Source organism: Capricornis sumatraensis, chromosome 4, assembly GCF_032405125.1.
Source record: "Capricornis sumatraensis isolate serow.1 chromosome 4, serow.2, whole genome shotgun sequence".
Taxonomy (NCBI): domain Eukaryota; kingdom Metazoa; phylum Chordata; class Mammalia; order Artiodactyla; family Bovidae; genus Capricornis; species Capricornis sumatraensis.
The window spans coordinates 38,097,709-38,124,241 of NC_091072.1; the positions used below are offsets into that span (position 1 = coordinate 38,097,709).

Below are 26,533 nucleotides of genomic sequence, written 5' to 3' on the forward strand. Positions count from 1 at the left end.
GGTCCGTCTAGTCACAGCTTTGGTTTTTCCAGTGGTCATGTATGGATGTGAGAGTTGGACTGTGAAGGAGGTTGAGTGCTGAAGAATTGATGCTTTGAACTGTGGTGTTGGAGAAGACTCTTGAGAGTCCCTTGGACTGCAAGGAGATCCAACCAGTCCATTCTGAAGGAGATCAGCCCTGGGATTTCTTTGGAAGTAATGATGCTAAAGCTGAAACTCCAGTACTTTGGCCACCTCATGTGAAGAGTTGACTCATTGGAAAAGGCTCTGATGCTCGAAGGAATTGGGGGCAGGAGGAGAAGGGGACGACCAAGGATGAGATGGCTGGATGGCATCACTGACTCGATGGACGTGAGTTTGAGTGAACTCCAGGAATGGTGATGGACAGGGAGGCCTGGCGTGGTGTGATTCATGGGGTTGCAAAGAGTCGGACATGACTGAGCGACTGAACTGAACTGAACTGAACTGAACTGAACTGAGAAAGGAGTCTTCCCTGGTGGCTCAGCAGTAAAGAATCTGCCTGCAGTGTTGGATATCTGAGTTCAATCCCTGGGTCAGGAAGATCCCTTGGAGAAGGAAATGGCTGCCCACTCCAATATTCTTGCCTGGAGAATCCCATGGACAGAGGAGCTTGCAGTCTACAGTCTGTAGGGTCACAAAGAGTCAAACATGACTAAAGAAACTAAGCACGCACACACCAACTGAGAAAGATTTAGCAACATAAAAGACATCTGCCACAGGATAAACCCAGGACATGATTTTGACCTTTTCTGGCCACAGTTTCCTCCTCTGTGAAGAGGAAGTTGGCTTAGATGATCTCCAGAGGTTCCAGCCATTGTGAGTCAATGTCATTCATTGAGAGCAGAATATAAGAAAGCCTACACATCAGAATCAAGACGGTTAATGATAATTCCTACAGATACATAGTTTTAGGACTGGAAAACTATCAAGAAGTAACCACTAAAAATCTAAATGAATAAGAGTTCAGTGTGGGTTAGTGACAAAATTATCACTCCTAATTCACAGCTTTTCTTATGCCGACAGTAGCCAATTATAAAATATAGCAAAAGAAGGTGACTGAAAAGCAAAACCATAAAATATTTAAGAATCAAGTTACAAGGAAACACTCTGAAGGACCCAGAATGGTTATACTGAAAGGAGGCAAAAACATGTAAAGGGAAATCTAATTATTAGACTCAATCACCCACGTGTCATTTTTTTTTCTTTAGTAAAACCTGTAATTTCAATGAAGAATCAGTCAATAAAGTGATAACATACTGTTTAACTTGATGGAGTAATTTAAATGTTATTTGGTAATAGAGAATCACTGAGCACAGCATAGATATGCACTCTGAAAGAGACTGAAGAGGGAAATTTGATTATCTTGAACTCAAGGAGCTGTGTTATTAATAGCTCAGATCACTTAGTGCTGCCTCCACCAGAGACAAACAGAAGAGCAGAAGGAACAGAACCATCTCTGACCAGGACTAGGTAGGTGCCAAGCAGGCTGTGTGGTTTAGGTGATCCTAGGTTTCCTAAGAGGACAGAGATGTGAACTCAGACATCAGCCTTCCATATGAGACATGTGGGAGTGAGGGCATGTCTGTGAGCTCAGGAAATTCATAGTCCTGGATGGTGCAAGCAACAGTTCTCAAGTCACTGCTGGGGACTTGTCTGTCATAGGTTTTCAGAAGAGGTTCCATTCCAGGACTGAAAGAATTAAGGATGAAACTAACCAGGAATACAGACAGAAGTAGATAAACATACTAATAAATATCTTTGAAGAAAACCAAATGTAATCTCTAAGGGTAGCTATACATTTCATCTATTAGATGAGCAAGCACAAAGCAAAAAGCAAGCCAGAAACAATTTTTGAAACACATATAATATAGGATTAGTGACCTTAAATATACATGGGATTCTGAGAAGTCAGGAAGGAAAGATGAATAGAAAGATGGGTAAAGTGTAAGAGACAAAAATAACCAAAAAACATTTAAAAAAAAAAAAGTTCAACCTCAGAAACAATTTTTTAAAATATATTAAAACAGAAAAGAAAAATTATTCCCTCATTCAATTTGGAAAAATTGAAAAAATTCTTAAAACCACTAGTAATGAAAATAGAAAGTGAAGTCGCTCAGTCGTGTCCGACTCTTTGCAACCCCGTGGACTGTAGCCCACCAGGCTCCTCTGCCCATGGGATTCTCCAGGCAAGAATACTGGAGTGGGTTGCCATTTCCTTCTCCAGGGGATCTTCCCAACCCAGGGATTGAACCCAGGTCTCCCGCATTGCAGGCAGACACTTTAGCCTCTGAGCCACCAAGGAAGCTTGTCAAATATATTTTTTAACATTGTCAGTAAGAGGATAAAGTGGTACAACAGTTTCTAGCATGGGCAATTGGGAAAAACCCATTAAAACTTGAAAAATGCATATATATATGGAGATTCCACTTGTAGGAATTTATACGAAAGTAAGTGTTATATAAATTTCTCAAGATATATATATGGTCATACAAATTTATGAGGCAAATTCATTTGAACAGATATTTAAAATTTTCCAAAATAATATTTAAGTGGTAAAAACACACTGGCATTGAGTATGAAGTAAGAGTCTATGTTTTAAATTTAAAATAAATATTTACACAATTTCATTTGCAAAGGAAAAGAGCTGAAATATTCTGAATTGTGAAGGGTGGGCCTATGGGTTTTTAAAAAATCTTTCATTTTTGCATTTATTTATAACCTGAAATTTTGGGTGTTTTTAGTTGAAACTTTCTGATGTGTATTATTTTTTATAATCAGAAAAACTATGATAGATTTAAATGAAAGTAAACATTGGAACTAAAATCCTAGAAATAATTGGGTGTATTTCTCCACTAATTTTTAACCAATACAAACTCTTTCTTCCTTTAACGTGGATTCTCTAGGAAGATTATAACCCACCACCATTCTGGATCTTCCAATCAATTGGGCTCTAAATCTTTTCTAATGAACCTCCTCACCCGCAAGGGGCTGGCCTTACCCTCCTTTTGTAACAGCCGGACTCCCGCCCTACCACTGGCTTTGAGTGCTCCAGCCTCTGCCTCATGGGGACGCCCCCTCCATAGATGTGGGCACAGGAGGGTCTCAACCCCAGATCTGAAACCCCAAGTCTGAGCGAACCCAAGGCGAGCGACAGCTGGGGCTCAGGGAGCAAGAAAGGATGGGGCAGTCACATTCCTCCTGCCGAGGCAGGCGCAGGGCCCCGGGGTAGGAGGTCGTGTTTGCTTTGGTCCTGGAGGCCCTGAGCTCCTCAGACTTCTGACTGTGTCCTTGATTCTTCCCACCAGGCCTCCCGGGACCTCAGTTCTGGGACAATGAGGCTCCTCTGTATCTTCCTCACTGCTCTCTCAATCCTCTTCCAGGTACTGCCTCGTAAATATCTGCCATGATGCCCTTTCTTATCATTACTTGGTTTTTCCTTCCCTGAGTCAACCATCATCAAAAAGTAAAGCGTGACAGAGCTGCTAGTAGGTCACTTCCACACCCAAAATCAGGCATCGAGTGATTGGAGAATTCTTCCAAAGCATGTTGTTGTGTCTTCATGACTAAGTGTCTTGTTGGTGGTAACCTTCTCCTTCCTCCCAATTCCCTGGAATAATCTAGATGATTTGTGAACTAAATCAGTTGAATCACTTGGCTTGTATAACCAACCCAGTATGAGACAAACTTCCTTTATTCAGCCCCGGACTGGAGACCTCTTGCCACACGTCACAGTTTGACCTTGAGTTCCACTGGACAAGGCCTCCATCTGACGATCCTGTGAGAGCTGGGTGGGTTTTGCATGATGGGGAGGTGGGGTCACTGGTGAGGCACACGGGGCAGTGGTTACTGACCCTGTGGTTAACACCCAGGTGTTCCTGTGGCAGGAAGGAGATATATATATAGGCTGTGCTGGTCTTTGTTGCTGCGCGGGCTTTCCCCTAGTTTTGGAGAGCGCAGGCTACTCTCCAGTTGCAGGGCACAGGTTTCTCATTGCAGGGGCTTCTCACTGTGGAGCCCGGGCTCTGGAGCACAGGCTCATGGTGGTGTCTCAGGGGCTTACTTGCTCCCACACATGGGATCTTCTCGAACCAGGTTCATCAGCAACACTGACATCTTATGTCAGAGCAGAGGGTGAGGGATACGAGGGGGATGTTTGCTATTGGTGTTTAGCTGGGAAAGAAGGGGATCCCAGTCAGATGGTGAGACCCCAGATTTCCTCATAGGACTTCCACGAAGCTTCATATAAATGTCTTTTCCTCTTCCAGACAGCACTAGGGCGCTCAATTTTGAAAGACCCTGCCATCTTCAGGGTGGAATCTGCCTGAAGCAAGGGACGCCGAGCTGTGAGCCCTTCAGAGGACCTTGCGAGCATTCACCGTTTGCTGCAAAATAAAGCCGAGCTGATGGAGGCAGCCCAGCTGAGGAACCCGGCGAGAGACCCAGAGCAATCTCCTCTTGTGCTAATAAAAGCAGACAGTTCTCACATCTACATAATCGAATGTTTTATCATTAGGACTGATGTTGTTTTCCATGGCAGGGGGAAGGAGACAGTTATTATGCTTAAATTCTTGCCTGGAAAATTCCATGGACAGAGGAACCTGACAGGTACAGTCCATGGGGTTACAAAGAGTTCGGCACAACTGAGCGACTTAACACAAATGTTGCAACAGTGTTTTCATTCACAGAGCAAATGTGACCCTTAAGCCTCTTTGGCCCGAGGCTGGAGTCCTGAGAGAGGTGCGATCATTCAGTGTCTTCCTTGTTCACTTGTCTTGTCCAAGGCGTGGCCCCTGCTGTAGTTTGCTGAGTAGGCCGCATCTCCATACACGTGTCACTGTCCTCCCTCTGGGGAGGGAGCAGGCCTTGACAGGACCACAGCTTTCTGCAGTTTACAGAGCAGGTTTAGGGCGGGAGGACGGAGACAGGATGCAAGGTGCCCAGGAAGTGAGGGACAAAGAGGAAGGACAAGAGACATGAGCGTTTTTCCAAAACCTGAACAATCTCATGGCAAAGAAAGAGTGTGACTGGCATTGCAGTGATGTGATGAGGACCAGTTCTATAACTGGGTCCCAATCAGTGATGAGTGAGCTTCCCTGGTGGCTCAGATGGTAAAGAATCTGCCTGCTATGCAGGAGACCCAGGTTTCATTTCTGGGCTAGACAGAACCCCTGGAGGAGGAGACAGCAATCCATTCTAGTATTCTTGCCTAGGAAATCCCATGGACAGAGGAGCCTGGTGGGCTACAGTTCATGGCGTCGGGAAGAGTCAGACACCACTGAGTAACTAATACTTTAATTTGACTTTCAATCATGAATAATTAAAGAAAATTCAGAATAGGTTTGCAGATGAACAATCAGTGTACTGTTTCTGGCTTCTTTGTTTTACCTCAGGTTTTTTTTTTTTTTTTAATTCCTCAGCCAAAGTCACATATTTCAAGCCTCAGCATCATCATAAATTATAATAACTGGTAATGAAAGTCACTGCATTTTTCTTTATAAAAATTATCCTGCTTATTCTTGCAAGTTTTCCCTTTACAGGGAATTTTAAAATCAGCTTGGTCAATATAAAAATATTTTTAAATCCTAATTTCTAGATTATCACTAGTGTATGAAAAGTCATGAGCCAATTTATCATTCTTTTAAAATGTATAATAATTTTCACTTGATTCTAATACTTAATCCTTGAGGAAGGAGACCAGTAGAACATCCTGCAGTAATAAAGAATTCAGTATCAGATTCCTGATTCCAACTTTAATTTCACCACATACAAACTCGAACACCACACTGAATATCTCTAGTCTTATTTTTTCCTCATGGATACCATTAGGGATGATATTAGTATTGGTGTAAGGTAAGACTAGTTTACTTCTGGTTGTAGGAAGGCCATCATAATTACCTTCAATACGCTTCACTTGGTGGGTTCTGATTAATTGCATAAATATAGGATTAGTAATCAGCCATCATCTTGAGATGAGAAGGAAAATACAAGAATTCTTGAGTCAGTCACTCTGAAGACATTTGTTATAGAAAAATGCTTCATTCAGAATAAGGGGGATCATTTCTTAGGAGAAGCCCAAGATTTTCTGGGTGAGAAAAAACTGAAATCTCACCCCCAGCTGCTGAAACTTAAGTTAGGGACGGCTCAGCCAAAGCCCGGGTTCAGAGGAGAGAAACAGCAGGTTAAGGAAAATCAGAAGGAGGGTGCCTGGATGTCTGTTAGCATCACTGATGCCATCTTGGGCTCATGCAGCTCCTGCCATCCTTCTGCTGACCCTGCCCGGAACTGGCCTGTGTGGTGAATCACGTCTCTGTCATCAGGGTCTTGTAGCTAATAGATATTGTTTAATAACCATTAGGACCAGGCAGCCTCTATGCTCTGTTAGTCCCCAGACAATAAGGAAAACCTTCCCTGATGTATTCCCATGTGACTAGTTACCCTTTCACAAATCTTAGGAAAATAGATTCCTATTTCCAACCCCCCACCCGCATACACCAGGTTAGCAACAAAATAGCCCCAGTGGCTCCTCAGAGAGAGGAGTGAGCTGTGAAAGCTTCGGAGCTCTGCTCTGTGAGTAAGTAAGGTGCTCCCCCCACCTTGGTAAAAAACAGACTTATTGATTATACCTAGCGGCCTCCTCATTTTTTGGTCTCAAGATGCCATCTCAGTTTGGTGAGCTGTTTTCATTCCTTCTGTCCTTCATCAGGGACACTAAGCCCCTGTCCCAAACTTGTTTTGATTCAGGCTTTGGCTAAGGAGCAAAGCCCTTCGACTTTCACTTACCCTGGAAGTATGCTGTGTTTTATAGCACAAGAGTCAAGAACATGAGGCTTTATTGGTCATTAGACATCACCATGGCCTGGACAGGGCCCTGATTCAGAAGGGTCATTCCTAGAGCACAGATAAAGCCCATTGTCAGACTCAGGGGGACCATCTTCTGTACAAACTGAGCCAAGTGACATGCTAGAATAGATCTCAGACACCTCTCAGCCCTCTGAAGGGAGGTGAGTCCTAAACCGTGCGATAGTTTTCCTTCTCGAAGTCCCATTCGGTTAAGCGCAAGAGTGACTATCAGAAAAATAAAAGATTGTATCTTGACTGTACTTGTGCCTGAGTTGAAGTAGTGGATGGTACTAACTCCATCAAAGCAAAGGGGAAAAACGTCATCTAAACTATTCACAGTTTCCCATATATTAAGTGCTCCACCAATTTTAATCATTCTTTTAGACTTTTATTTTTTGAGGTAGACCATTTTAAAATCTTTATTGAATTTGTTACACTATTGCTTCTGTTTTATGTTTTGTCTTTCTGACCACAAGGCGTGTGGGATCTTGGCTCCCCAGTCAAGGTTTGAGCCCGCATCACCTGCACTGGAAGGCCAAGTCTTAGCCGCTGGACTGCCAGGGACATCCCATCTATCCATTCTTATTTTTACTGTTATCATCGCTGTTCTTTTCCGGTCCTGCGCCCATTAAGAGCTAACAAAAGAAACCCCTCCAGCTTTGCCTGGAACATTGTTAGTCATTGCTCCTGTTTATGTCACGGGCTTTCGAAGTCCAGCAAATATTTCAGTTAGTACTCAGATCAGAATTGAAGACTCTCTTCCACATGCAGTCACCCTGATTGGACCTATAGAAGTAGCTCTGGGTCGCTTTTTATTCAACCCACTGAAGTGCTGTTTGTTTTCTCCTTTCCAGGAACTTGCGAGGAGTCTCTTCTGAATCAGCCTTGAAGCTGTCTTACCTCTTCATCTTTGTTGTCTTCTTTTCTCAAGTGATACCGGGTAAATGGTCTCTGGCATTTCCCTGTCATGTCTGAGTTCAGTTTCCTTTCTCCAACCTGCTCCACTTTCAGAAAGATACCCTGCTGTCTCCAAAGCAGCTCAGGGATGCTAATCTGGGAACAGCAGAAAAGGGAAGGTTACCAGCTGGGTTTGCAGAAGGCCATCTGCCCTGGAGGCTTAGAGAAGAAACCCTGAAATCAATGGGAAAGAATGGAAACAAACCATCATCTGCTTTCTTTAAAGTCTAATATGAGGACATAGTCATATCATACATAGTCTCCTTTTTTAAACCTTCCACCTACTGACATGTGTCTGAGCTGATAGCAGTGCCTAAACTTTACCATTTGCCTCATTCCAGACGCATTTTGTTCCTGGCTGCAGAGCAAGAAAAAAGAGGAAGCTTAGGGGTACTTTTTAGAAGGAGATAATTCATATAGGTAGAACCACAGCATTTTGGGAAAAAATACAGATGTATATTCTGCCCCATATCTTGAGCAAGGGGTGGCAGGGATGAGAAAAGAAGGGGAGGTGGGGATCTGACCCCTGTGTGATCGCTCCTCACATCACAGAAGTGCTGACTGTCACAGGACAGCTCAGAGGGCAGTAAGATCACTTGGGTGTGCGGGAGCAGAGTGGCTGGTGTGGCTGAGAGGGGCTGGAGGGTCCCTGAGAGCCGGCGCCTTGCCCCCTGCAGGGAGTCTTGTCTTTTGGCGCCATGTTGTGCTCGGTGCCCACCGCCCTTCATCCTCTGTCTCCCCTCACGCACTTCCTCCAATCATCACATCACACCATGTGGTCGCTCAGTCGTGTCCGACTCTTTGTGACCCCATGGTCTGGCCAGGCTCCTCTGTCCATGGGATTCTCCAGGCAAGAATAATGGAGCGGGTAGTCATGCCCTCCTCCATGGGGTCTTCCTGATGCAGGGATGTATCCCAGATCTCCCACACTGCAGGCAGGTTCTGGACCATCTGAGCCACCTAATGTAAATAACTCATCTGACCAATCATTCCTTTCCTAGGTCTCACTGCTCAGGGCTCCCCATGCTTCCCAGGATGTTAGCTCACAAAAACCTGACAGATAATGAGCTAAGTGAGCAGGGACTGGATGGATACAGTAGCTCCCCCGATGCCCACCCCCAGACCCCGTCCTCCATTCTGCTTCTGGTCAACAAGCTGCTCTCTGCTGTGGGCCCACTGGGTACAGTCATCCCTTCTGTGGCCTCACTCAGATGAGTGACCCCAAGTCAGTTTCCTCACTGGACTAACTTTCAATCAGAGAGAAGGGGGCATAGATTCCCTTCCTCCACTGGGCTTTGAGGGGATGTCCTGGGGAAGAATGAAGACAGAGTCGCAGAACTCCTCATGTGAGATTCTCGGCGCAGCGCTAGGACATCCATGGGTCCCAGCGATGGGCGGTCCAGAGGTCAGAGCTCCTGGGTCACAGCTGCTGTGATGAAGCCCAGGGTGGCATGGATGGGCATCAGGACAGCCTCCACAATGTGACACAGAGCTGCAGGTGCGAGGACCCGTGATGAGCAAGCTCTCTGCTGGAAGCCAAGTGCTAGCACCTTCCCTCCAGCCTGTGGGTAGAATGAGCAGTTCAAGAAAGTGGAAACAAGGTTGATGTCCATGAGTGGACAGAGCGGGGAGTGTGAGCCTGCTGCCAGCCCTGGCATTGATCCCACAGGGTGTTGACCCCCCAAGCCAAAGCCAATGAGAGCCAGCTCTCTGACCACTCAACCTGGGTTCCAAAGCTGGTGACCTCTACTAATGACCCAGAATGGACAGGCTGGACTGGAGAGTCCATGGAGCCCTTGCTTATCTCCCCCACCTCCTAAGTGGCAGGAAAAGCAACGTTCTTCTGTTTTTTATTTTTGGCTGTGCTGGGCCTTTGCTGCTGAGCCTGGGCTTTCTCTAGTTGCGGTGACTGGGGGCGCCTCTCTAGTTGTGGTCCTCAGGCTTCTCATTGCAGTGGCTTCCCTTGTTGCGGGTCTTGGACTCTAGATCGCAGGCTCAGCCGTTAGGCACATGGGGCTTAGGTGTCCCGGGGCATGTGGGATCTTCCAGGACCAGGGATCAAACCCGTGTCCCCTACACTGGCAGGTGGGCTCCCAGCCACTGGGCCACCAGAGAAGTCCAAACCAACCTTAGTCCTGGTTTGGAGCCAGGCGGGCTATTCCTTTTTCTCTTTTAGAAACCTATCTCCCCTCAGCTTGGAGAATCCCAGGGATGGTGGAGCCTGGTGGGCTGCCGTCTATGGGGTCGCACAGAGTCAGACACAACTAAAGTGACTTAGCAGCAGCAGCAGCAGCAGCTCCCCTCAGCTGGTGTCCTGATCATTCTAGGCCCTTGAGGCCATTCTAGGTCCTAGGTCCATTCAGGGTCTTAATTTTTAGATCTTTAATTTTAATTGTAAGACTTATTTGAGAAACCCTGAAAGCAGGGGTATGTTCTTAGCCTGGGAATGGTGAGTGATCTTCAGAATATTGCTGACACTCTTCAAGTGCACGAGGCATATGTGTGAGTATGTTCGCAGATTTTAGTAAATATCTGAGGGCTGTGGTACCATCTTGTCTTCAGTGGGATCCCTTGCCAGTAAGATGAAAACACAAACTTACAAAATTTTAATATGCTATTTCCAAAAGACATCTGATAATGTCACAATGGCACATCTCAGAGGGCACAATAACAGGCTGTAAATGTCAGCCCAAGAGAGCTGTTTACAGTCTCTGATCCTAGTTTCCAAATTACCGCATAAAATTTCTATTCATAACAAATTTGAAATTCAGCCTGTTCTCCTACTGAAAAAGCAAGTATAATAGGACAAAGTGAGGGAAAAGAGGTGCATAAGACGGAATACTTTCCTGGCAGTGTATTTTGGGGATTTCTGGTTGGAATGAATTATTTCTTCCCCCGGATAGTAATCTCAAGACTTTCTTCCAAAAACAGACATTTTTGTTCTTTCTTTAGGTTGTGGACACAGTAGTAGAATGCTTAATTTGTGTGACTCTCACACAAGTGTGTGCCTGAGAAGAAAATAAATTGTCTTCATCACATGATAAGCACCTCCGCTGTATGATGGACTCATGTTTGATGGAACTTCCTGAATGAAGTAAACTGAAGAATTCACATTTAATGGATCATCCCTGAATTATTGGAAAGCTGAAGCCTCATTCTATCATTTTCTTTATTCATTGACTATTCTGTCAACATCTATTGAACACCTACTATGTGCTAGAAACTGTACTGGTAGCTGAGGCCATGGGAACAAAGTCTCTCCACTTACTCAAGTTGGGTGAATGAAGGATGTCTTCCCAGTGAAGGCCATGTGTGAGCTGAGACTATAAAAAGCAAGTACAAATCAGGCAGGGAAAGTCGGAGGACAGGTAGCTGAAGTGTGTTCCAGTGTGAGGAGAACACAATACGCCAGAAAGACAACTGACACTGCGTCAGGGGTTAGTTTGAGAACCAGGCTGAGATAAGATGAAATTGGAGAAAGTATGGCCAACGGGTGAAGGACTTGAGACACTAGAGAATTTGTCCTTTATCCTTTTAACAGAGAAACACGGAGAATTTTATATAGAGGTGTGACGAGGGATGGAAACATGGAGAGACTGGGAACTCAGAGGCCACTGAGATTGTCAGCAGTGACCACGGCTGCTTCAGAAAGCAGTTTGCTGTCTCTTGGGAAGTTAAGCACATGTTGACCATGTGGAAACCCATAAGCCAGTGGAAACACAGACGTCCTTCCACAAAGGGACACAAAACCTTTTCATAGTATAACACACACACACACACACACACACTCAAAGCTCTTTCCCCCAGTCCATACATTTGTAGACTTAACAGGTTGGCTTTCCTGGGGCTCAGTGCTAAAGACTCTGCCTGCCAATGCAGGAGACACAGGAGATGCGGGCTCGATCCCTGGGTCAGAAAGATGTCCTGAAAAAGGAAAGGACAACCCACTCCAGTATTTTTGCCTGGAAAATCGCACGGATTGAGGAGCCTGGTGCCAGGCTCCTCAGTCCATGGCGTCACAGAAGAGTCGGACATGATTTAGCAACTAAACCCCACCACCAACAAAATTAGGCTGTGGGGAACATCCATTTCAGCAGTCACAGGAGCAGAGACTGAGAGCTAGGAAAGGCAAGGCCTGTCCAGCGTGAGTCAGCTAACGAGTGGTGTGACCAGACTTCCAGCCAACCTTCCCATCCAGTTCATGACCTCGTGCACTCAGAAAGACCCCACAGGACCCGAGTGAGCAGCGGCTCTTTTTAAACAGGACTCAGAGGTGGGAAGTGTCTCGTGCTGCTGTGGATGCTCCGATGCTGAACTAGACTCTGCAGCAGTGTTTCTTCCGACTCCGGCACTCTCCAGGCAGGATGACACACCCGTGCGTGTTCTGATACTTGCAGGCACCACCCATTTTCTCACATTCAAGGTTTTTCTTTTTTCCTTTCCCTATAAAGGAAGGGGAGGTGGAAAAGAAACAAATAAGTAAGGCATGTGTAACTGAAGCTACCAGAATTCATCTTGTACAGCAAGGAACTCCAAATTACAGTCCACAGGGACACAACTGGCACCCTCCTTGGTCTGGTGTGACCTACCAGCTTAGAATGTTTTTCCACACTTTTTTAAATTGTAGAAAAGCTGAGAAGGGGCCATAAATTGTTCTATAGGAAGGTGATCGTGCTCATTCATTTAAACAGGGTCTATGGGACTTCCCCGATGGCTCAGTGGTAAAGAATCCGCCTGCCAATGCAGGAGACATAGGAGGCGCAGGTTCGATCCCTGGATCAGAAAGATCCCCTGGAGAAGCGAATGGCAACCCACTCCAGTATCCTTGCCTGGAGAATCCCGTGGACAGAGGAGCCTGGTGGGCTACAGTCCATGGGGTCGCGAAGAGTTGGACGCGACTGAAGTGACTTAGCACACATGCATACCAGGTAAATCATTGATATTTTTCTCCACCTCTTCCTTCTCTCCAGTCGGTTTTGCTTTACAGTGTCCATATCTCTCTTTTTCTTTATATGTAAATCTCCAAAGTAACAAGTCCTGTTTTATTATCTCACACTCTCAGCGCCTAGAACACGCCTGGCATAGAGCAGGTAGTCAGACATTTGTTTCTATGAACAGGTCCCAGTATGAAAGAGTCAACATACAGGTGAATGAATAAAGGGATGAATGGAGGGAGTCAGGGAGGGAAGGAGGGAAGGAAGGAAGGCTTGGGCATAATCCTTAGGGTTTTGAAGGTCTGGAGAGAGCCCGTTAAGTTGCTTTATCCCAAAGTGTTCCCGAGCACAAGCACCCACGCACCCATTCCCAACATAACAGGTCAAAGCAGGTCATAATACATCATGGTCTCTAGCCTTCACTCACCCACCTCTCTTCCATCTCACATGAACTATATGTTCTGACATTTTTCTCTCTGTCCTGAGGCAACTTAGCAATAAAATGTTTTCACTTTTAATCTTTTGATCAGCATTTGAATCTTTCACTAAGTGGAGATCTATTTTAGTTTAGTGACATCAACCTAAAAATAGAGTGAGTGTTTGTAGCAAGCTGTTTAAATAAGTCTTACTTAATCCTATAGAATAGCTGTGAGGGTTTTACTTCCTTGGCCCAAGCAACAATACTTTTATAATAATAGAAAAGAAAGTATAGATTAAAAGCAATTGGCTACATTTCTCTCTTGTACTTTTATACTGAAAGTGATCATTTACACTGACTCCCTAAATGTTACGCATCTATTCCCACCCCTTCTTCAACCACAGATGTCTCTCTCTCTCTCCTGGAAACCTACCTTGCACTTGGCTCCTCTGCCCTTCTCAGGTGGACTGCGGCAGACACCTGAGAGCCCCTGTCCATGGCTACACAATTAGGGGCCAGGTCAACAAAGGGCAGAGGAAGGGGTGAGGGGGGTCACACAGGATGCCTCGTGATCCCCGTTGGCAGGAGTCATCCTGGCGGAGAGGTGGGGGACCAGGCAGACTCAGTGGCATTGTTGCCTCCAAAATCTTGGTTTTCTCTGCCCACTGGAGCCAAATAAAATTTGCAGAGACAGAGTTTGGGGCAAACAGAAAGATGGCTTTAATCCTTAAGCCAGAAGAAGGGAGAACACGATAGGCTCCTACCTCAAGGAGCCTGTCTCCCCTTCTTCGGGAATCCAGGGGATCAAAAGTCAGGGGTGGGAGATACGGGACAAAAGGTGTAGGGGTCCTGAATTCTCTCTTTCGCACTGTTTGGAAACAGTCAATAGGCCAGTGTCTGGTGGCTAGGTATTTGGGTCTGGCAGTTGGTCCCGGTGGTTGGGTCCATTGTCCTTTGGGGATTTCCTGGTGACTTTCTTCCTGTAATACAAAAGGGGGAAAGCAAACCACTATGGGGTGGCTTCAAAGAGAGCGCACCATAAAGTTAAGCATCAGCATGAGGTTAGAATAGAGCAGAGAGGCAACAAACTACAAGGGGAGGTTTATGACGCCTTAAAGTTAAGTATCAGGATGTGGCTAGAATAAGTTAAAGGATAACAGATGCAGAGTGCGGCTCCTGCAGAGTTAGAGGGCAACAGCTACAGATGTAGTTTGCATAACAGGTTAGTCTTCTGAAAAGAAGAAACTTGGTTATCAATGCAGACTGTTGATTGCTAGCAAAGTAATGCTCAAAATCCTCCAAGCTAGCCTTCAACAATAAATGAACTGAAAGCTTCCAGATGTACAAGCTAGATTTAGAAAAGGCAGAGGACCTAGAGATCAAATTGCTAGCATCTGTTGGACCATAGAAAAAGCAAGACATTTCCAGAAAACATCTACTTCTGTTTCATTGACTATGCTAACGCCTTTGAGTGTGTGGATCACAATAAACTGTGGAAAATTCTGAAAGAGAAGCAAATACCAGACCACATGACCTGCCTCCTGCAAAACCTGTATGCAGGTCAAGAAGCAACAGTTAGAACTTGACATGGAATAGCAGATTGGTTCCAACTGGGAAAGTAGTAAGTCAAGGCTGTATATTGTCACCCTGCTTATTTAACTTCTGTGCAGAGTTCATCATGCGAAATGCCAGGCTGGATGAAACACAAGCTGGATCAGGATTGCTGGGAGAAATATCAATAACTTCAGATTGCAGATGATACCACCCATGTCCCCTCCCTCCCGAAACTTCATCCCATCTCCTTCCCCATCCCACCCTTGTAGCTGGTTGCAGAGCCCCTGTTTGAGTTCCCTGAGTCACTCAGCAAATCCCCGCTGGCTAGCTATTTTGCATGTGATATTGTAATAGGTGGCTTACTAACAATAGACCCTTACTTCTCAGTTTTGGAGGCTGGAAGCTCCACGATCAAGACAGAGCAGGTGGCTGGTGGACAGCGGTCTCCCTGTGTCCTCAGAGGGCACAAGGGGTGAGCCATCTCTCTGGGGTCTCTTTCATAAAGGCCCTCATTCCACCCAGGAGGGTCCCACCCTCATGACAAAATCACCTCCCAAAGGCCCTGTCTCCTAACATCATCCCCTTGGTGACCTCAGCTTGCACTGAGGGAAGAGTTAGTGCAAAGACCAGAGAACTGCTCACACATACAGCGTGCACCAGCAAGGCTCTTGGTTTAAGGAGCAAACCCTCTGAAGAAACTGCAAGCAGGCTGAGGTCAGCATGCGCACCCCGCCCCCTGCGGTCTCTGTGTTCCGTGCTGTGTTGTCTTCATTGAATTGTGCTTTCCACAGGACTTGTTTTTCCATAGCATCTAGTTGCATCATATCATGTCCACACAGAGAGACATGCTTTGTCCACGTCAACTCTGTCATTCAGTTGATGACAATTTGTGAAGCAATGTGTCATCTCAATGCCCAAGCACATACAGGAATAGGGCAAGTCCATGCCTATAGAGATCTTATAGCCCAAAAGGGAATCAGAAGTGTATTCACATGCACACAAGGCAGGAGTAAGAAGCACAGACCAAATGGAAGTGAGGGGTGAAGGGGGACAGAGGAGGGGGGTTTCCTCCTGGAGCAGGGGCAGGGGTTTCCTACAGGACTGGTGTGCTGGTGTTTCTGGACCCCTGGGGTGCATGTTTGAGGGAAGACACAGGGCAGGTCAGGGTGCCCTGGGCCAGGAAGCAGGAAGGACGACAGGCAGAGGGGCTGGGGAAGGTAGGCCCCCAAGGAATAGGGGGCCACACCCTGGGAACACAGAGCACCCCACCACGATTCCCCAGTGGTTCTCGTGGGGAGCTCAGAGAGCATCCTCAGGGATTTCGGAATTCGCCTGAGATCAGACACCACACAACAACCTCAATGACCAGCGGGCAAGATTCTTTAACTTTGAACAAAATTTATTCTGGTTTAAATTTTAGACGCTCTGTCTAAGGGCGCAGCTTCTGACTCCGCATCGGTCCCGGCCGCGTCTTCGCCTTCTGTTACTTCTTTCTGCAGCATTTTACTGGGGGCCCGTGACAGGTGCCAATCTGCCTCATGGTTCCAGGGCACCTGGTCCGCACACAGACGCCTTTATTCCTATGGCAGCTTAGATGATTTCTTACTCCTTGAGTAAACCCTGACAAGAGAACGAAGAGGGATAAACGTGTCAGCAAGAAAGCAGCATCTCGAGAAGGCCAGCTGTGTCCCCTCTGAGCAAGGCCCTGGGGCTTTCTGTGCTGAGATGCGGACACGGCTTCATGACAACAAGATGTGAGTCCAGGACCCCATGGCCCAGCTTCCAGACAGACGCTGACCCTGCCCAGGCTCTGGTGGACCCTCATGTTTGCAGAACCAGAGGCCGAGGGACTGGGGCGTGAGGAGCACGGTTGTGTGCGGGGTCAGCTCCACCACGAGGGCAAAGACCGGGAAGCTCTGCTACATCCACCCTCCCGCCAGGAGTCAGAAGCGCCCGCGGGGGTCTATGTTCACCCTTTAGTTTTGCGACTCATGGAGTCAGTCAAGCAGTGGAGCTGAGATAGGAGGAAAAGATGCCACTGAAAGTGTAAGAACTATTTAAAGGAACTTACAGCTGACAGTGACAATGGTTCAGAAAAAAAGTTTCGTATCATTGTCTCCACTGACTCAGAACGCTCTCAGCGCTGGTGCGAGTCAGCCCCTCTCCTCCTCCCTGTGTGGTTTCCTCCTGACCAGCCGCCTTCCCGTCTTCCTCACACCCCTTTCTCTCTTTTGGCCACAAGGCACCTCTGGTCCCTCTCTAGTTCCTCCCCGAGGGCACTGAGAGGCCATTTTCCTTACTCCCCTGTCCTCTCTCCCTGCCACTGTGCTAAGAGTTGGGTTACAGTCATAAACAACACTGACCAGACAAGGGCTTTTCAAGTTGATTTCTGACACTTAATCAGGTGTCTCAGTGTCTCCGCGTCCTCTCTCTCCCTCCTTCCCTCCCTCCCTCCTTCCTTCCTACATATTTTCATCCTATTTCCGGAAATATCAAGGGTAAGATGAAAATTAGAAAGCCGATCCTGCACACTGCTTTGGATGCGCTGCCTCCCAGCTGTGGAGCGAGGGTCGCATCATCAGCGACGTGTCCTGCTGAGAAGACTCAGCCCGGAGCGTCTCAAGGGCAGCCTCTGAAGCCCAGGCTCGGCCTGACTCTCCTCTGGACTGCTCCGATCATCTAGAGCCACCACCCTTCAAATAGAAAGATTTATAAAGCAACATTCTGCGCTTCTGTCATGGGACAAAATCAAGTATCTTCCTTTTACGAAAAAGAAAAAAAAGAGAGTCACTTATCAGAGGCATCTTCGGTTTCCTCCTCATGAAACCAGTGAGGAGATGGGCTCAGAAGCTTTGGCTCCCTAGAGTGGCTTAGAAACAGCCAGAAATTTTGCAGAACGGTTCTCAGACCCCTCTCGCTACTAAGGACTCAGCGCTGGCTTCTCAGAAGCATCAAATGTGGTGGGTTTAGTCTGACCATGTGTAGATGAGGGTAGCAGGACAGAAGGAGGTAGAAACAGGAGAGAGAGAGAGCCCGCGGCTCCCCCCGGGGCTCCCACGAGCTCACCTGACCCAGCAGACAGGACCAGGAAGAAGAGCGCGAGGAGCAGGTGATGGAGCCTCATGTTGGCGTCAGGAGCTGTGCGGCTGATGCTGGAGAAGAGGCTGCGCATGCCGCTTTATAAAGGTCCCAGGTTCCGGGAGGAATTCCGTGTTGGCTGTGGATTTGGTTATTAGGAATTGGTTAACTGAGCCTCTTCCCTGTATGTCATGGGAGTGGCCTTTATAGCACAAAGCAGGGGCAATCACTCTTATGCTAATGAGGCTGTGGAAAACCCAGAAAAAGCTTTTCTGCTGCCCTTTCGACCAGAAGCTTCTCCCTGGCAGTCAGTTCAGCTGATGGGCAGGGGTGTGGCAAGGGGCACAGACTTTCCTGTCTCCCCTGGCAGGGACACAGACTTCTTGCTGAACTTTCGCTTACCTGCTCCCCAGCCCCACCCTCACCCCTCCAGGGCTTTGAATCTGTCCACTGTTTTCCTGTGCAGAAGGAAATGGCAACCCACTCCAGTACTCTTGCCTGGAAAATTCCATAGATGGAGGACCCTGGTGGGCTACAGTTCATGGGTTGCAGAGAGTCAGACACGACTGGGCGACTTAACTTTCTTTATTTCTATAGTTTCTTTGGGGCTGGAAGAAGCACAAGCTGGAATCAAGATTGCCGGGAGAAATATCAATAACCTCAGATATGCAGATGATACCACCCTTATGGCAGAAAGTGAAGAGGAACTCAAGAGCCTCTTGATGAAAGTGAAAGAGGAGAGTGAAAAAGTTGGCTTAAAGCTCAACGTTCAGAAAACTAAGATCATGGCATCCAGTCCCATCACTTCAAGGCAGATAGATGGGGAAACAGTGAAAACAGTGTCAGACTTTATTTTGTTGGGCTCCAAAATCACTGCAGATGGTGATTGCAGCCATGGAATTAAAAGACCCTTACTCCTTGGAAGGAAAGTTAGGACCAATCTAGATAGCATATTGAAAAGCAGATATATTACTTTGCTAACAAAGGTCCATCTAGTCAAGGCTATGGTTTTTCCAGTGGTCGTGTATGGATGTGAGAGTTGGACTGTGAAGAAGACTGAGCACCGAAGAATTGATGCTTTTGAACTGTGGTGTTGGAGAAGACTCTTGAGAGTCCCTTGGATTGCACGGAGATCCAACCAGTCCATTCTGAAGATCAGTCCTGGGTGTTCATTGGAAGGACTGATGCTGAAGCTGAAGCTCTAATACTTTGGCCACCTCATGCGAAGAGATGACTCACTGGAAAAGATCCTGATGCTGGGAGGGATTGGGGGCGGGAGGAGAAGGGGACGACAGAGGATGAGATGGCTGGATGGCATCACTGACTCAATGGACATGAGTTTGAGTGAACTCTGGTAGTTGATGATGGACAGGGAGGCCTGGCGTTCTGCTATTCATGGGGTCACAAAGATTTGGACACCACTGAGCGACTGAACTAAACAGAACTGATAATTCCTTTTGGAGAAGGAAATGGCAACCCGCTCCAGTGTTCTTGCCTGGAGAGTCCCATGGACTGAGGGGCCTGGTGGGCTGCAGTCTACCAGGTTGCAGAGAGTCGGGCACGACTAAGCAACTAACACATACACTGTTTCCATGAAAGGCTGTTTCAGGCCCAAATAGGGACTAACTCGTTCAGAGGCAGTTTCACTCCCTGGGCAAGACTTGCTGACTCCCAGCATCCGCAGAGACATGCTCTTTCTGGCCCCTGGGGTGCTGAGGGAAGAGACCCAGTGGTCTCTCTCCCATGCCAGCTAGCCTGTTACAGGATGGCAGCAATAGTCACCACCAAAATCTTGGTTTTCTTTGCCCACCGGATCTGAATAAAAATTGTGGAGACAGAGTTTGGGGCAAACGGAAAGATGGCTTTAACCCTTAAGCCAGCAGAAGGGAGAACACAGTAGGCTCCCACCTCAAGGAGCCAGTCCCCCTCCATCAGGAATCCAAGGGATCAAACAGTCGGGGCTCACAGTCAGAGGTGGGAGATACAGGACAAAAGGTGTAGGGGTCCTGAATTCTCTCTTTCTCTGTTTGGAAACAGTCAATATGCCTGTGTCAGGTGGCTAGGTATTTGGATCTGGCAGTTGGTCCCGGTGGTTGGGTCCATTGTCCTTTGGGGATTTCCTGGTGACTTTCTTCCTGTAATACAAAAGGGGGAAAGCAAACCACTACGGGGTGGCTTCAAAGAGAGCGCACCATAAAGTTAAGCATCAGCATGAGGTTAGAATAGAGCAGAGAGGCAACAAACTACAAGGGGAGGTTTATGGTGCCTTAAAGTTAAGTATCAGGATGTGGCTAGAATAAGTTAAAGGATAACAGATGCAGAGTGCGGCTCCTGCAGAAATGGAGGGCCATAGGTGTCAGGTGTAGTTTGCATAATAGGTTAGTTTTCTGAAAAGAAGAGACTTGGTTATCAGTGCAGACTGTACGTTAGGAACAGTTAAAGTGGAGAAAGACACGAAAGGGAGAAAAGAAAGAGGGGTTAAAAAAAAAACCGTTTCTTAATTCACTGCAACACAATCACACACCAGTCTCATGAAATCTCAGTGGGACACGTGATGGGCAGATGGGTGCTCCGTTTCCTTTCATCAGAGGCAGAGTGGGAGGATGACGTTGCCATTGAACGCATCTCCCCACCCTAGTATCACAAAGCAGGTCCAGCAGTGGGGACCCCTTCACTGGGTTAAGGGGGACCTCCATCACTAAGTAACATCCCTCACTTGGTAACACCCATCCATCTCAGTGTTGGAGAGACACTGACCTGGCTTTTCAGAAACGCTAAATCTCAGGATGGAACTTGCCATGCAGCTCTGAGTAGGACTCCAAGCCCTTTAGAAATGTGGGTACCCGGGGGGACCCCATCCTGAAGGAGCCCCCGGAGCTTCAGTTCTGTTCAGGTCCCCTGCTGTAGCTCAGAGTCTCGCATCTGAGGCTCGGCAAAGCCATGGAGGCTGCCTCGAGCAGACAGAGTCCCTGGCTGGCACCCAGGGAGAGGATTTTTCTGATGGAAAATAAGTCGTCTTGATCATGATTCCTTCTGCTTTAGCTCTAAATGATATTTGAGAGAGGTAGACAGCATCTACTTATACATATATATAATTATCTATGCATAATATATATATATGTATCTGTTTATTTATGGACCTTGCAGGCAAAATCTATACTACAGGGTCAATTTACATACATACTATAATACTACACTGGAGAAAGAAGTGAGACTGAATCGTTGTCTACTGAGTCTGTTCATTGAAAAATGCTATTTTTCAGGGAACTCTGCTTAATGTTATGTGACAGCTTGGATGGGAAGGGAGTTTGGGGGAGAATGGATACATGTATATGCATGGCTGAATCTCTTTGCTGTCCACCTGAAACTATCACATTATTAATCAGCTATACTCCAATTCAAAGTTTTTTTTTAAAGTAATTTTTAAAAATGCTATTTTACGGGACTTCCTGGATGATCCAGTGGGTAAGACTCTACTCCCAAGCATAGCAGGTCAGGGAACTAGATCCCACAGCCACAAATAAGACCTGGTGCAGCCTAAATAAATAAACAAAATAAAAATTGGTGTGTTTTAATGATCTATGGTTTGCAACACAGCAGATATTTTTTTCTTTTAAGGAAGCTGATGATGCCGTTTTATGTGCAAGACCGGGCATGACTTTTCATAGAAGGAAGTTCCAGAAGGGGCCAGGGTGCCATGGTGAGTTTCAAAGGAGTTTCTTGCCATGGTTCCTCACCAGTGGGACACGGCCCTTGTCAGGAATTCCACAATTGCAATAGCTTATTTTTCCTTGGCAAGGTCTAAAGATGACTCCTTTGCAGCTATGTTAATCCTAGAGATAGCGCCCAGGGGCATCTCTGTCCATCAGGGAAGGATCCTGTTGCTTCAGCAAGGAGGTCACACACCCAAGAAACCATGGGGTGGCTCATCAGAAACCAGAGATGAGTTCAGATAGGATAGAGGGAAGGGTTAATTTTAGGTCAAGTCTACATGAATTATTAGTTTTCCCAGGTTCAAGGCCAAACAAGGCCGTGTGTATTGTGGTTGCTTCATGCCTGGGCTGAGAGGTAACTCATGGTTTCATTCTTTAAAGGGAAGATAAATGCTGTGTCCCCAAACCCTTAACCTGTGAGTGGGAAACTGAGGCAGGGTCTTTCCGGCAAAGCGCCTCAGTTCCTCAGGCAAGAAGATGTGTCCCAGTCCTACAGATAAGGTTTTGAAGAGCAAAGCCCTTCACATCTGTGACTCCACAAACAAGTGTTCTCAGCACGGAGCCCTGGGTGTTAATGGGCAGAGGCCACTGTCGCCAGTTCCCTTCTCCTGTGGACGAGGTGGGCGCCATGGCTTCTGACAGTCATGTGGGGACCTGCCCTCAGAAGGGGACCAGGGCTGGGTCTAATGCTGTGCTCCCCCACTGACACTTCTAATAGTTTTTCTTTGAACTTGTCCCACAATTATATTTTGCAATGAGCCTTGCTCAGTAGCTGGCCACTTTTATTCAAATTATCTCTTTGAATCTCCTAAACAAATGCTCAAAATTCTCCAAGCTAGGCTTCAGCAATACCTGAACCATGAACTTCCTGATGTTCAAGCTGGCTTTAGAAAAGGCAGAGGAACCAGAGATCAAATTGCCAACATCCGCTGGATCTTGGAAAAAGCAAGAGAGTTCCAGAAAAACATCTATTTCTGCTTTCTTGACTATGCCAAAGCCTTTGACTGTGTGGGACACAATAAACTGTGGAAAATTCTGAAAGAGATGGGAATCCCAGACCATCTAACCTGCCTCTTGAGAAATCTGTATGCAGGTCAGGAAGCAACAGTTAGAACAGGACATGGAACAACAGAATGGTTCCAAATAGGAAAAGGAGTACGTCAAGGCTATATATTGTCACCTGCCTTTTTAACTTCTATGCAGAGTACATCATGAGAAACGCTGGACTGGAAGAAGCACAAGTTGGAATCAAGATTGCCGGGAGAAATATCAATAGCCTCAGATATGCAGATGACACCACCCTTATGGCAGAAAGTGAAGAGGAGCTAAAGAGCCTCTTGATGAAAGTAAAAGGAGGAGAGTAAAAAAGTTGGCTTAAAGCTTAACATTCAGAAAATGAAGATCATGGCATCTGTCCCACCACTTCATGGGAAATAGATGGGGAAACAGTGGAAAGAGTGTCAGACTTTATTTTTCTGGGCTCCAAAATCACTGCAGATGGTGACTGCAGCCATGAAATTAAAAGACGCTTACTGCTTGGAAGAAAAGTTATGACCAACCTAGATAGCATATTCAAAAGCAGAGACATTACTTTAATGACTAAGGTCCATCTAGTCAAGGCTATGGTTTTTCCAGTGGTCATGTATGGATGTGATAGTTGGACTGTGAAGAAGGCTGAGCACTGAAGAATTGATGCTTTTGAACTGTGGGGTTGGAGAAGACTCTTGAGAGTCCCTGGGACTGCAAGGAGATCCAACCAGTCCATTCTGAAGGAGATCAGTCCTGGGTGTTCATTGGAAGGAATGATGCTAAAGCTGAAACTCCAGTACTTTGGCCACCTCATGTGAAAAGTTGACTCATTGGAAAAGACTTTGATGCTGGGACGGATTGGGGGCAGGAGAAGAAGGGGACGACCCAGGATGAGATGGCTGGATGGCATCACGGACTCAATGGATGTGAGTCTGAGTGAACTCCGGGAGTTGGTGATGGACAGGGAGGCCTGGCATGCTGCGATTCATGGGGTCGCAAAGAGTCGGACATGACTGAGCGACTGAACTGAACTGAAACAAACCCGCCAGGTAGGTATGACCTAAGGTTTATACAAGATGGTCCCAAGGACTAGAAAGCCATGTCTGAGGCCACAGGTAAAACTGACTTAAAAAGTCGATTAAAATTAGCTGCAAATCCAACAAAAATATGTGTGCAAGGCCGTCTACTAAGTCTACTAAGTAGACTACTAAGTGTCTACTAAGGAGACTACGCAGTCTACTAAGTGGCAGTAACGTAACTTGGAGCAAAATCAACCTCTCTTCCAATGTTCCTGCCTGCCTCCTGCAGTCACCACAGTGTCCTGAGAACTTTACCAGGACATTCTCCTATAACGTGAAAGCTCGAATAGCGCTGTCAAATGCCAGCTATCTGGTGCTACGGAGACCAGAATCGGGCGGGGCACAGCCTTTAAAAGAATGACAGGGACTTCCCTGGTGGTTCAGTTGTTAAGAATCTGCCTTGCAGAGCAGGGGATATAGATTCAGTCCCTGGCCTGGGAACTGGGATTCCACATGAAGAAAGAAAGTGAAGTCGCTCAGTTGTGTCCGACTCTTTGCCACCCCATGGACCTTGGCCTACCAGGCTCCTCCCTCCATGGAATTTTCCAGGCAAGAATACTGGAATGGGTTGCCATGCCCTCCTCCAGGGCATCTTCCCAAACCACGGATCAAACCCAGGTCTCCCACATTGCAGGCAGATTCTTTACCATCTGAGCCACCAGGAAGCCTGTCAATTAACCAATACAGCCTACCATGTTTTCTTTAAATTAATGTTTCCATAGCATATCTGTCGGCTCAACAGTAAAGAATCTGCCTGAGATGCAGGAGATGCAGAGACATGGTTTGATCCCTGGGTCGGGGAGATTCCCTGGAGGAGGGCATGGCAACACACTCCAGTAATCTTGACTGGATGATTCCATGGGGGTCTCAAGAGTGTTGGACATGACTGAGGGTCTAAACAATGACAACAGCAGATCTGTTTCCATCCTTTCATTTTAAATCCATTTGCCTTTATATTTGATGTCTCAAGTGGGTTTTTTATAGATAATTTATATCTGATTCTTGTTTTGTTTTGTTTTTTTTTTTCTGAAATGATCATCTCTTTCCTTAAGATAGTGTCTAGAATCTTAGCATCACACTTTATCCCATCATGTTGAACCAAAATTCCATCTGGTATCTTAGACTTCCTTTTTCCAAGCAGTTTTAGACTTGAATGAAAAGCACAGAGTTTTTAGGCAGGCTACAGTCCATGGGGTCACAAAAGGTCAGCAACTCTGTGGACTGTGGACACACCTGAAGCGACTTAGCACACAGGCACACACCCCTGATACCGACGCCTGTTGCTGGTTTTCTGTCCAGAAGTGAAGATGCCTGCACTCTCTGAACTTTGACCCCACTCTCTTCGACTCAGAAGAACTGTTGGTCTGTTTGGGTTCTTGTTCCCTATGCTTTAGGCCTGGAAATCTGTAGAGGCTGGAGATGCCATAAGTCTCACTTCACTTGCTTTCTTTTCTTATTTTAAAAATGTTTAAGCACATAACATTTAATTAGCTAATTCATTAATTTGGCTGCCGTGGACCTTAATCATGGCAGGCAGGATCTTAGTTGCGGCATGTGGGATCTAGGTCCCTGACTGGGGTGGACCCAGGCCCCCTGTGTTGGGAGCACAGAATCCCAGCCACCAGACGACCAGCAAATCCCTCAGCTTGCTTGTCTTCCTCTCTCCTCAATTACGGTCCTGAACTGCTTGTGCCAGAGTCTGACTCAGTAGTTTCACGGGTTTTGCCTGGTTCCTTAGCTGTGTACTGTCACAGTCCATTATTATTATTTTTTTAATGCTGAATTGTGGGGTCCAAGTTCTTGTCTTTGAGGGTGTGCTCTTTTCCTGAGAACTCAGTTCCTTGACTGGGGGCTCAAGGTGGGGGTGATGGGCCTGCCACCACGTTTGCTGGAATCTATCTGTATCAACCTCCAGAGACCACTAAATAGTTACAACGCAACATCTCCAAGGCCTTGGAATGTACTTCAACTCACTAAAAGGAGGGCATGGCAACCCACTCCATGTATTCTTGCCTGAAGAATCCTATGGCCAGAGGAGCCTGGTGGGCCCCAGTCCATTGGGTCCCGATAAATACTTGTTGAGCAGCTTTTCTGTCAAAACACTTGGGCCAGGGGTGATTAAGTGATGAAGTGCCCTTCAAAATCCTGCAACCACATATGGAGATTTGAAATATGCAAATGTAATGAATGTAATGAGCTGAACTGAACTGAACTGAGTGAATGTAAAAATCAGGCAGGACTCATAGGTGGAACACTCAGGTCAGAACCCTTTTAAAAGGAAAGATCATATTTGTTGGGGAAACCAGCTGTGTTTTTAAGAAGGAGGTAGAATCTGAGGTGCCCCTGAGAGATGGGTTTGGAGGCATAGTGGGAGGAGAGATTTCATCCAGGCCTGAGGTCAGTCAGAATAGAGGTAAGGGTGAGAGGAAAGCTGAGGGCAGGGTCGAGGAGGAGCCAGGTTCCCCGTGTCTCTGAGCTGTAAAATGCTCAGAAGGACCTGGGAAGACCCTCAGGGATGCCCTGAAGTTTCAGAGACGGATTTGGTGGCTATGACAGATGGACAGACTGCGAAGCTCAGATGGGTGACAGAAGGCAAAGGAAGTGTTTCAGAAAGAACAAGCGGTCCAGTGTCACTGGGGGGTGAAAGCTGCGAAAGAGGAGTAAAATCTGACAATCTTTGGAACATCAGTTTGGACCCTCTTGTGGCTTCACTAGGAATTATACTTTATTTGAATTAAAGGTGAGTCATTAACACTTTCTAAGTTGCCTGTTTGGTAGCAACTAGCACAATAAACAGAACGTTAAAAAAAAAAATGATAATAATCAAGCTTCTAATTTTTTGTAAAAAGTCTTTAATTTGATTTGGCTTCTGGAGTCTTCAAGGAGGCATTTTCACGCTTTGCAACATTC

At 46.5% G+C, this 26,533-nt stretch overlaps 2 protein-coding genes across 2 annotated transcripts; both read right to left on the bottom strand.

The window, feature by feature from the left end:
* Positions 1-12,133: 12,133 nt before the first annotated feature.
* Positions 12,134-13,762, bottom strand: LOC138078543 (beta-defensin 33-like). The gene is made up of 2 exons (XM_068971385.1): positions 13,729-13,762; positions 12,134-12,261 (listed from the first exon to the last, which is right to left on the bottom strand). The coding sequence occupies exons 1-2, from the start codon at positions 13,760-13,762 to the stop codon at positions 12,134-12,136; spliced, it is 162 nt and encodes a 53-aa protein (XP_068827486.1).
* A 2,445-nt stretch (positions 13,763-16,207) lies between these two features.
* On the bottom strand, positions 16,208-17,848 carry LOC138078306 (beta-defensin 1-like). The gene is made up of 2 exons (XM_068970991.1): positions 17,791-17,848; positions 16,208-16,344 (listed from the first exon to the last, which is right to left on the bottom strand). The coding sequence occupies exons 1-2, from the start codon at positions 17,846-17,848 to the stop codon at positions 16,208-16,210; spliced, it is 195 nt and encodes a 64-aa protein (XP_068827092.1).
* Positions 17,849-26,533: the final 8,685 nt, after the last annotated feature.

Coding starts and splice junctions, on each gene's coding strand:
- LOC138078543 (XM_068971385.1), bottom strand. CDS start 13,762: ATGACTCCTGCCAACGGGGATCACGAGGCATCCT. Junction 12,262..13,728: donor CGGGGATCACGAGGCATCCT/GTGTGACCCCCC, acceptor CTTCCTTTATAG/GGAAAGGAAAAAAGAAAAAC.
- LOC138078306 (XM_068970991.1), bottom strand. CDS start 17,848: ATGAGGCTCCATCACCTGCTCCTCGCGCTCTTCTTCCTGGTCCTGTCT. Junction 16,345..17,790: donor GGTCCTGTCTGCTGGGTCAG/GTGAGCTCGTGG, acceptor TTCTCTTGTCAG/GGTTTACTCAAGGAGTAAGA.